This window comes from Miscanthus floridulus, chromosome 3, assembly GCF_019320115.1.
Source record: "Miscanthus floridulus cultivar M001 chromosome 3, ASM1932011v1, whole genome shotgun sequence".
Lineage (NCBI taxonomy): Eukaryota > Viridiplantae > Streptophyta > Magnoliopsida > Poales > Poaceae > Miscanthus > Miscanthus floridulus.
Window position 1 is genome coordinate 32807390 of NC_089582.1, and position 11149 is coordinate 32818538.

The following is an 11149-nucleotide window of genomic DNA, read 5'->3' on the forward strand; positions in this document are numbered from 1 at the left end:
TCTTGGACATCGCCACCAGCCACGCCTTGGGAGAAGAGGCGGTCGGAGCAATCTTTGACCGTTCCAACAACAAGGCAAGGCGGGACGAGGGTGCCGACGAAGGCACCTCCAACCGTTCTGCCAAAAGGAAAAACAAGAAGCAACGGCGCGAGGACCCACTCGTGGCTGCTACTGATCGCAAGGGTGGTCGAAAGCCCGAGGAGGGCGCTCCGAACCACTTTGAGAAAATGCTCGAGGGGTCGTGCCTAAACCACGCCTTCCCCATAAAGCATCTGCTCAAGGACTGCGGGCTCATGTGCAAATTCTTGGCTAGGAGCGCCAATAAGGGGGAGCAGGGGAAGGAACCTGCCCCCACTACCGACGACACCGAGGAGAAGGATGACGGCTTTCCAACTCTGGACGGCTGCCTCATGATCTTCGGAGGATCAATGGCCTACGACTCCAAACATCATCAGAAGGTCGCATGCCGCCAAGTCTACACAGCCCAGCCGGCCACACCTCTCTTCCTTCGGTGGTCAGAGGCCGCCATAACCTTCGATCGGACCGACCATCCGAACGCCATCCCGCATCCGGGAAGGTATTCGCTTGTCGTCGACCCGATTGTCGACCCAAAGTGCCTCACCAAAGTCCTAATGGACGGAGGCAGCGGCCTCAACATCATGTACATGAAGACGCTCGACATAATGGGCGTCGACCGAACGCACCTCCGCCCAATCCGAGCACCTTTCCATGGGATCATCCCCGGAAAGCAGGCCACGCCACTTGGATAGATCGATCTGCCCATTACCTTTGGGGATCAGTCTAACTACAGGACCGAGACCCTCACCTTTGATGTGGTAGGGTTCCTCGGAACTTTCCATGCCATCTTGGGACGACCATGCTACGTGAAGTTCATGGCTGTCCCCAACTACACATACCTCAAGCTAAAGATGCCAGGCCCACACGGGGTCATCACCGTCGGCACCTCCTTCCAGCAGGTTTATGAGTGCGAAGTCGAATGCTGCGGTCATGCCACAGCAATCGTTGCCTCCGAAGAACTCGCTGCCCTTAGGGAGGAGGTCGTCGAAGAAGCGCCCGACGCAAAGAGGTCGTCCGGGTCATTCGAGTCAGCAGAGGGCTCTAAAGAGGTCCTCATAGACCCCAGCAGTTCCAAGGGTAAAATAGTATGCATAGGTACCACGCTCTCCTCCAAATAGGAAAGCACGCTCGTCGACTTCCTCCGCGACAACAAAGACATCTTTGCGTGGAAACCCTCGGATATGTCGGGCATCCCGAGGGAGGTCGCCGAGCATACACTAAAAATCCACCCAGACTCCAAACCAGTGAGGCAACGCCTGCGTCGCTTCAACGAGGAAAAGCGCAGGGCCATCGATGAAGAGATAGCAAAACTACTTGCCGCCGGATTCATCAGGGAAGTTCACCACCCAGAGTGGTTAGCAAATCCTGTTCTTGTACAAAAAAAGAGCGGGAAATGGAGGATGTGTGTCGACTACACTAGTCTCAACAAGGTGTGCCCAAAAGACCCATTTCCTTTACCACGCATCGACCAAATAGTCGATTCCACCTCGGGGTGTGAAACCCTCTGCTTCCTTGACGCGTACTCCGGCTATCACCAAATCATGATGAAAGAGTCCGACCAACTCGCGACGTCTTTTATCACCCCCTTCGGACCGTACTGCTACGTCTCAATGCCATTCGGTCTGAAAAATGCTGGGGCCACTTACCAGCGCTGTATGCTCAATTGCTTCGTGGACCTCATTGGGCGAACCGTTGAGGTCTACGTCGACGACATCGTAGTTAAGTCCAAATGGGTTGACCACCTTGTTGCCGATCTTGAGCAAACCTTTGCGAAACTCTGGGAAAATTGCATCAAACTCAATCCCGAGAAATGTGTTTTCGGGGTCCCAAGGGGCATGCTGCTCGGCTTCATTATCTCCGGACATGGCATCGAAGCCAACCCGGAGAAAATCTCAGCCATCACAAGGATGGGTCCAATCCAGAACATAAAGGGGGTTCAACGGGTCATAGGGTGCCTCGCCGCCCTCAGCCGATTCATCTCACGCCTCGGCGAATGAGGACTCCCCCTTTATCGACTCCTGAAGAAAGCCGACCGCTTCGAGTGGACAGCCGAGGCCTAGGAGGCGCTTGATGCGGTCAAGCTGCTTCTAACAAAACCCCTGGTCCTAGTCCCTCCAAGCGACGGAGAATCCCTCTTGCTATACATAGTGGCCACCATGCAAGTGGTTAGCGCTGCCCTGGTAGTAGAACGGGAAGAAGAGGGGCACGCCCTCAAGGTCTAGCGCCCGGTGTACTTCATCAGCGAGGTACTATTCGACTCAAAAACCTGCTACTCCCAAGTCCAGAAGCTCCTATACGCCGTCCTCATCACCAAAAGAAAGCTACGCCATTACTTCGAGTCACACCCTATGATAGTAGTGACATCGTTCCCCCTCGGCGAGGTCATCCATAGCTAGGACGCCACAGGAAGAACCGCAAAATGGGCACTCGAGCTGATGGATCAAGGCATCGGGTATGCATCCCGAACAACGAGCAAATCCCAGGTGCTGGCTGACTTCGTCGCAGAGTGGACCGAGGTCCAGATGCCACCGGTGGTTGTCGATCAAGAGTGCTGGACGATGTATTTCGACGGGTCGCTAATGAAGAAGGACGCTGGCACAGGGCTGGTCTTCATATCACCCCTTGGGGGTCCATATGAGGTATATGGTTCGGCTCTATTTTCCCTCATCAAATAATGTGGCCGAATATGAGGCACTCGTTAACGGCCAGCGCATCGCTATTGAGCTGGGCATCCGATGCCTCGACATCCGGGGTGACTCTCAGCTGGTCGTTAACCAAGTCATGACGGAGTCTAGCTGCCACAACGCTAAGATGGCCGCATACTGCCAAGAAGTCCGATGGCTGGAGGACAAGTTCGACAACCTCGAACTTAATCATGTCCTGAGGCGCCTCAACGAGGCGGCTGATGCACTCACGAAGGCTATGTCCGGTCAAGAGCCGGTACCAACGGGCGTCTTTGCCAGCGACCAACACAAACCCTCGGTGCGCTACGAAGGTTCGGATCGGGCCGAGGACAGCCCAACTAATCTTGCCCCGAGGGCTGACCCGCCGGCTGTTTCGTTCAACCCCGAGGTCATGGAGCTTGAAGAGGATCTAGCTATAGAGCCTGACCCTTCGGACGACTAGAGAACACCCTACCTCGACTACCTCCTCCACAACGCGCTGCCAACGGACAGGATGGAGGCCCAACAGCTCGCACGTCGCGCCAAGTCCTTCGTCCTTGTAGAGGGTGAACTCTACAGACGAAGCCACACCGGGATCCTACAGCTCTGCATCCCCGGTGAACAGGGAAGAGTTTTGCTGAGAGACATCCACGGTGGCATCTACGGTCACCATGCCGCGCCGAGAACCTTGGTTGGAAATGCATTCCGACAAGGCTTCTACTGGTCCACTGCAGTAACTGACGCCGAGCAAATCGTACGCACCTGCGAAGGGTGTCAGTACTACGCTCAGCAAACTCACCTCCTAGCCCAGGCACTCCAGATGATCCCCATCACATGGCCCTTCACGGTCTAGGGGCTCGACCTAGTTGGGCCACTCAAAAAGGCGCCCGAGGGCTTCACCCACCTGCTTGTCACCGTAGACAAGTTTACAAAATGGATCGAAGCTCGACCAATCTCCATGATCAAATCTGAGCAAGATGTACTTTTCTTCCTCGACATCATCCATCGCTTTGGAGTACCAAACTCCATCATCACAGACAACGGCACACAATTCACCGATAGGAAATTCATTCGATTCTACGATGAACAACACATCTAGATCGATTGGGCGGCCGTCGCACCCCTGGGCGAATGGGTAGGTCGAGTGCGCAAATGGCATGCTCCTATAGGGCCTTAAGCCCAGGATCTTCAACTGGGTGAACAAGTTCGGCATGCGCTGGCTCGCCGAGCTCCCGGCGGTGCTCTAGAGCCTAAGGACAACTCCCAGCCGAGCCACTAGCTACACACCTTTCTTCATGGTCTACGGTTCCGAGGCCGTTCTCCTGACGAACCTTGACTATGGAGCACCAAGAATCAGAGCCTATGACGAATAAGGGGCCGAAGCATCCCACCAAGATGCCATGGACCAGCTAGACGAAGCCCAAGACATCGCCCTCCTTCGTTCGGCCAAGTACCAGCAGGCGTTGCGATGATACCACAGCCGACGGGTGCGGGACCGAGCCTTCAACGTCAGGGACCTTGTCCTCCGCCTCGTGCAGAGCAACAAGGACCATCACAAGCTCTCCTCACCCTGGGAGGGGCCGTACATCATCGCGAAGGTACTCCGCCCAGTCACCTACAAGTTGAAAACCATCGAGGGCGAGGTCTTCACCAACGCCTAGAACATCGAGCAGCTACGTCATTTTTACCCTTAAATAAACACATACTTCTTCATTCTGTTCTTGTCTTTACAAAATCCCCAATCTTTAGTGACACCCGACCCCAGCAAACTGCGAGGGATCGAACCTCTCTAGGGGGCTGATACAAATGATACAAGTACGTTTATTTTGCAAACATTTCTTGTGTTAACCATGCAAACATTCTCTAAGTTCCCCACTCTTCCCGTAACAAGTGCTAAGGGCTAGGATTTCGGGACCAAATTCTGAGTATAACTGGTAGGACTGCGGGAATCCCACGCCCCAGCGGCTACAACTTCCTTGCTCACCAGCGTAATCAGAACTAGTTCACCCGCACTCCTCGTTTTTTGCAACTTGAGCCATGGGAAGGGTCGAAGGGCACCAAAATCTCTTCTACAAAAAAGAGAGGAAGCTGAAAAGTTGTTTGCCGTAACAAAAGATAAAAATTTGTTTATTTTTGCACAAATTCACCACTTACAAAGTGATTTCTTTACAAAAGAGGACTATTCACTTAGGGGCTCCCCTAAAAACTTATTCAATTACAGCCTCTACATAGCTTTGCTATGAATACTACTGCGGCCGCCGCACCACGCTCTCCATCGGCAACGTCCGGGCATGTACACGGCCCAGTTCGTCTACTGCGGCCGCCCCGCAACGCTCTCCATCGACGACATCCTACCGCTTCATGGGATCCTCAAAGACGCCATCATCTGCAACGCTGAGCACCACGCGCGGCGACACTGGTGTCCCTCCGCTGGGGCATCCAGCGACTACGCCATCGTCATCAGCCGCAACCCCGACAGCGGCACCTCTGCCGGAGCATCCAGGGACTACGCCATCGTCATTAGCCACAACCCCGACAGCGGCGTCAGGGCAGGAAGCACCTCCCGCCAAAGGAAGGCCGCAATGAACGACGACCAAGTCGACGACGCTCGGCACTCCCCAGTGTCCCTCCTCCTTCGGCAGTGGCGACCCCTCCTCAGCACAAGTGACCCGCACCATCTCATCTACGTTGGATGACCTCTAGCTCAACATCACGCTCTAGATTCATGAGTGGATCTGTGAGTTTTTCTCTCCCTGGCATTACCCTCTCTTACTTAGGAACTGATGCATTCGGTGGAAAGGAAGGAGAAGAGGTGGTGGCTTAGAGGCTGGCGAGGAGGTGGGATGAGAACTCTCCCCCCTATTTAAAGAGGGGGCTCAGCAACTAAGGAAAGGCAAAAGGTTGGGATGAAAAACTTTCTGCCTTCCCTATTCAATGCAAATGCGAAATCAATGCTGACAGAAATCTGAGGGGACACGACGGAGCCGGAGGGACGCGCTCTGGTCGACAATACGTCGCCTGGTCAGGCGGAATGTCATTTGGGCGTGGCCTGCCACTAATGCGCCCCGGGCGCAAGAACTAGGGCACACTCGCATGCAGGCAACTCTCCGTTTCCCCAGGTAGGACCGTGGAAAGACCCAACAACGGAACCCCCCTCCAAGGGGAGCCCAACAGGCTGCCTGGGTCAATCAGATGGCCCAGGCAAAACAATGAATGAACAAGCATTGAAAGATAAGCACCTCTGTTTACTTACTTTGAGTGTTAATTTCTTTACCGAGCCTCCGACCCCAGCAACAGCAGAGGCACAGACATTGCTCGGGGGCTGCCGAGGGCATCTATTTGTTTAGACACCCCCTTCGCCCAACCCTTCCTTACGTTTCAAACTGGAGGCACGGTGTGTGGGTATAAAACTTTGAATACAACTGGGTGAACCACTGGACCCAACGCCTCGATGGCTACAATGTTCTTTGTTCACCAGCCTAAGTCGAACTCATAGTTCCCCGCACTGCAAGCCTCAGCTCCCACCTTCCCGAGAAGGGTTTGGGGGGGGTCCCCCTGTAGAGCCTCCATCGAGGAGAAGCTATTAGGTCGACTAAATCAATCGGGTGGCTCGAATCATGATCGAGAAACAAAAATCAATACTCTTATGCAGGTTATGCCCACCTCGTCACAAACATTGGGCCCAACCCACGCACGGACACATCTGGTTGGAGCTTCCCATCGCTCGTATCACCAAGGTAACATTACCAAACCCCACTTTCGTTTCAATTAAGTTATACATTAAAACCATACATTCGAGCATTGCATATGCAAACCTCTGCATCTCAATGCTTCATGTCACGTCACGAGGCGGCAGCCACCTCATTCAATATGAGCGGTGACCGACCGAGGTTCGAAGGCCGGCCCGCGAAGGGCTCGAGGCTGCCTTACGTTAAACAGAGCCAGGGGAGAAAAACAGAGACGAGCCCCAGCGGTCTTGCCCGACCCCGCTCAGAAGCGGACAGGGACGTCTCGACCTTTCTCGTTCAATTCTAACCCCGAGCCAAACCCATAGAATCTCCGTCGAGGAGAGGCCAACGGGCCACCTAAGCCTATCGAATGGCTCGGGCATCTGCTGGGAGGTGGGTTTAGAAGTAGTGAAATGCCACATGAGGGCTCTACCATTCCCGTCAGCAAATGATGGACCTAGATTTCACACAAACATACCTGATAGTGAGCTCATTGAGTGCGACACTCGAGCCATCAAAGCAAGTGTCGTCGACTTAGCCCCTCCGATTGCGAAAACTGAGGACGGGGTAATGTGCGAAAACACGGCTGACCCCCATCAGATCCTAAAGGGCTCTAGGGCTTGAGCTGGATCGAGAGACCAAGGTTCGAAGGCTGACCCGCGAAGGGTCTAGAGCCGCCCCGCGTTGAGCAACAGCTAGGGGAGAAAACGCAGATGAGCCTCAGCGGCCTTTGCCCAACCCGCATTGAGGCGGGTAGGGTCATCTCAACCTTCTAGTTCAATCCAGCCCCTAGCCGAGCCCATAGAAACCCCATTGAGGGGAATCTGTTGGAAGGCGGGGCAAGGAGCAACGGAATACCACCCAAAGGCTTTGCCAACTTTGGGATCAGATTCCACCCGAACATCCCCGTTAACAAGCTCAAGAAGCACGTCACTCGAGCCATCTAGGCAAGTAACGTCGCCTTAACCCCTCTAGTTACAACAAACCACTGACGGGGCAATAGTCACAAAACGAGCCAGCCCTTGACTGAATCCCCACCACACGAGGGGGCTCGGGGAAGGCCGGACCAGCAATAAGACCTAACGAACGGTCATGCAGTGATCGCCGAAATCCCAGGTAAGGGGAATGTACGAATACAAAACGTAACTTCGCTTGCCTCGCTCTAGTCTCCAGTGACATTCGACCCCAGCAACCACAAGGGGGCGGATCTCACTTGGGGGCTGATAAAGGTATGGGTCCCACCTTTCCTTTTTCGAAAAAGTGTTTACAACAGACCTCTTCCTTGCACCAAGACTGGCGGCAAAGTTCAGGGGAACAGATTGGTAAGACTGCAAAAGGCCTACACCCAGATGGCTACGGTAACTTTGCTCACTAGCACAAATCAAAATTTCCCCTAAGCACCTTGGGCCCTACGGTCTTAACAAACGGAAGGGTCGACCGTGTAATTCTCTTTTTCGAGGCAAAAAGGGAGGAAAGTAAGACCAAACAAATAAAACAAAATTGCAAAGCAAAAGCCACGAATCTGCTTTCGGACACAAAAGTACCGACAATTGTTCACACATTACAGATAAGTGTTTATCAAACTAACTACTTCCGCGAAGGGAGAACCTCTTCTTTTAGCATGTTTGCCAGGTTCCGTGCGAGGGGAGCCACCGCCTTCTCTATCTCGTCTAGCTCAGCATCTTCATAGATAGGCGCGAAGCCTTGGCTCATCGCCTCTAGGTTGATCTCTTGATCATAATGGGAATGAGTGACAGCGAAGGCTTGGGTGATCCCAGCGTGAAAGGCGTCCTCTTCAAGTTGGCCTACCCACTCCATAATACTCGCAGCATGAGTCACGAGCGAGCTGGTTCCCTCTGGCTGCGCCACCCTTAGGTCGTCGATGACCACCCCGACAGCGTCCTACAGAAGGTTGTGCTCGTCACTCTTAGTCCGAAGGATCCCTCGCACCTCAGTTAGCTCCTTCTCTAGCCTGGCTGCGACGTCCTCGGCGTCCAACCTTCGGTTCACCATGGCTCCAAGATCTGCCTGGAGGGACTCAACCACCCGACGCTCCTCATCGCGCTCCCGGATGGCTTGGTCGCAATCCTCACGGGCTATGCCTCGCTTCGAGCAAAGTCTTTCCTCGGTCCGATGTAGCTCATCCCGCTCCTGGCGTAACCGGCTGATCACCTCGGCATCCTGGTCCACCCTCTGCTACAACACCATGGACCTCTCCTTAGCTTTCAGCTTGAGGTCCCGCTCCGTTTCTAGCTCTGCTAGGAGCTCAACGGCCTGCTCACTGGCCGCAGCGTCCTTCTGGAGCAGCTCATCCCTCTCCTTTCGGATCCTGGTGGCCTCCTCCCCATCTAGCTTCACCTTCGCCGGTAGGTCCTCAAACATCCCATGAATCTCCTCCACGTCCTAACGTGCCTCGGCCTCCCATTGCAGGGCGGCAGCCAACTACACTCCCACATCTCCTCACAGCCAGGCCTCCTCGATAAGGTGGTCCCATTCCGCCTTTTGCTCATGAAGGAACCGGGACTTGTCCCGGCTACGAGCAACAATATTCTGAAAAAGAAGACTGGTATAAAAAAACATGAAAACACAGTAATGCATGAAGAGAGAAGAAAACAAGGGAGAAGATCAAGCAGATACCCGGCTAGAAGGAATGAGGATTTCGCGCAAGGCACCACTGGCCTCCCTGAAGGCACCCATCACCGCCGAGAGACCGACGTCAAGATTCTCCAGCTCCAAGCTCTCAGTAGCATCGTCAAGCGAAAAAAGAACCGACGATGGGTCCTGAGCGGCCATCCACTGGACCGGCGGCTCGCCCCGCGCGCGGGGGGGGGGGGGGGGGTGGCTGCCTCCTGACAACAGGGTTAAAGGCGGCTCCCTTCTGGTCCTCCCCACCACCGTCACGACGCCCAAAGACCCTCTGACCATGTCCTCCTCCATCAGGCCCACCTCGGGCGTCGTGGCCTGGGCCGTTGGTGGTGCGGATTGCGCTGCTCCATCGAGCGCCGCCATGGCAACGTCTGGCCCCGCCGGGCTTGCTGCGGTCGCAGGCACCACTGCCTGGGTCTCTGGTGGCACGGACTACGCTGCTCCCACGGACGCCATCATGACTGCATCTAGATGCGCCTGGCTTGTCGGGGTTGGGGACCACCTGTCCACGTCCCTCTCCGTCCTGCCTGTGTCGAACACCGTCGTTTGAGCCACTAGAGGCGCAGACTGCGCCGACCCCTCGGATGCCACCATGGCTATGTCCAGCGATTCCTGGCTGGGCGCGGTCATGACCACATCCACCAGCAATACCAGACTCCTGGTTGGCGGGATCGCATCCACCATGGAAGACGCCGCCTACTCAGCAACCACCAAGGGCGTGGGCGCCGTCGGACCGGCCAACGAGGCCGCAGCGTCAGCGCCACTCTTGCCCAAAACAGGGGCGATGCCAGGTAGCACGATCCGTCCTGCCTGGTGTAACAACCCAAAAATCCACACACCAAAAATTCCAACTACAAAATTTTTCTTTCTTTAAAACCCTTGAGTGATGATGTGGCATGTAGGAAAACCCCTAACCTTGCACTAACTAAACCTATATGACTAGCACGAGTATCTCACCTCATCACCTAGAATTTATTTTACCACCTAGCATACATCAAGTTGCATCATATTCAACATGGTGATTTGGATTTTATTTGATTTATGTGTTGATTAAATAAAAGCTAACAAATATGTGTTTATAAATAAATGAACTAATATGAAATTAATATCCCAACAAATACTTTGACCAATGTTTATCACCATGGAACATTTTATCAGAGGAGAAGGAGGCCACTTTGATTTATATACAGGAGAGAAGTGTAACATAATACTAAAGGTAAGAAGAGGGAGGCAGCAGCTCAGCCCAGCCTGCCTCGACCGGCCTAGCCAGCCAGCCCAGCATCACCGCCCGTACGTGCATGCCACTGACGAGCCGGACCCGCCCGTCAGCCGTCACGCAGGCACGCCGCCGCATCAGGACAAGTTGACAGATGGGCCCCCTCTGTCAGCCACCCAGCTACAGGATCATCTTCTTCCCCACGCCAGCCTCATCTCTCGACCGAGCCCCGACCAAAGCAGCAGACGCGGGCCCAGGTTCATGCACATCGCATGACCCTGTTCCCCACCTTAGCGCCGCGCCCACGCAACCGCCCCCGCGCACGAGAGCCGTCCGATGCGCTCGGCACATCACCAGCCGTTCCGTCATCCGCCATGGGAGCTTAGAGCTCCGGCTATAAAAGCCACGACCCTCTATTGCCCTAGCGTTCGCCCCATCACCCCGCCGCCCCTTGGTGGCCAACCAATTCACCGAGCCAGAGAAAGGAGAGAAAGAAGGAAGGGAGAGGGAGGAGGAAGAAGGAGTCTCCGTCGGAGCACCTTCGAAGCCACCAGAGCAGGAGACGACGCCGACATCTTCATCACCGTTGCGGGTCGGCACTGCACTGCATCTGTCTACACGGCCACGACTCTCCACTGCACCACCATCCTATCTCCCACGACACCTACAGTGAGCGCCCGATTTTTCCCTGCTCACCGCTGGACTCTGCTATTCCAGCCATGGCGCTCCACACCGTGAGCGCGTAGGCCGAGGCCATCTCCGGCCTCTAGATACACAAGCACAGCATCCACGACCACACCATAGACCCCTCCTAGCCC

At 54.8% G+C, this 11149-nt stretch overlaps 1 protein-coding gene across 1 annotated transcript; it reads left to right on the forward strand.

Moving 5' to 3' along the window:
- Positions 1–5032: 5032 nt before the first annotated feature.
- Positions 5033–5437, forward strand: LOC136543476 (uncharacterized). Its single transcript, XM_066535912.1, has one exon. It carries the CDS (start codon positions 5033–5035, stop codon positions 5435–5437), a length of 405 nt encoding a protein of 134 aa, XP_066392009.1.
- Positions 5438–11149: the final 5712 nt, after the last annotated feature.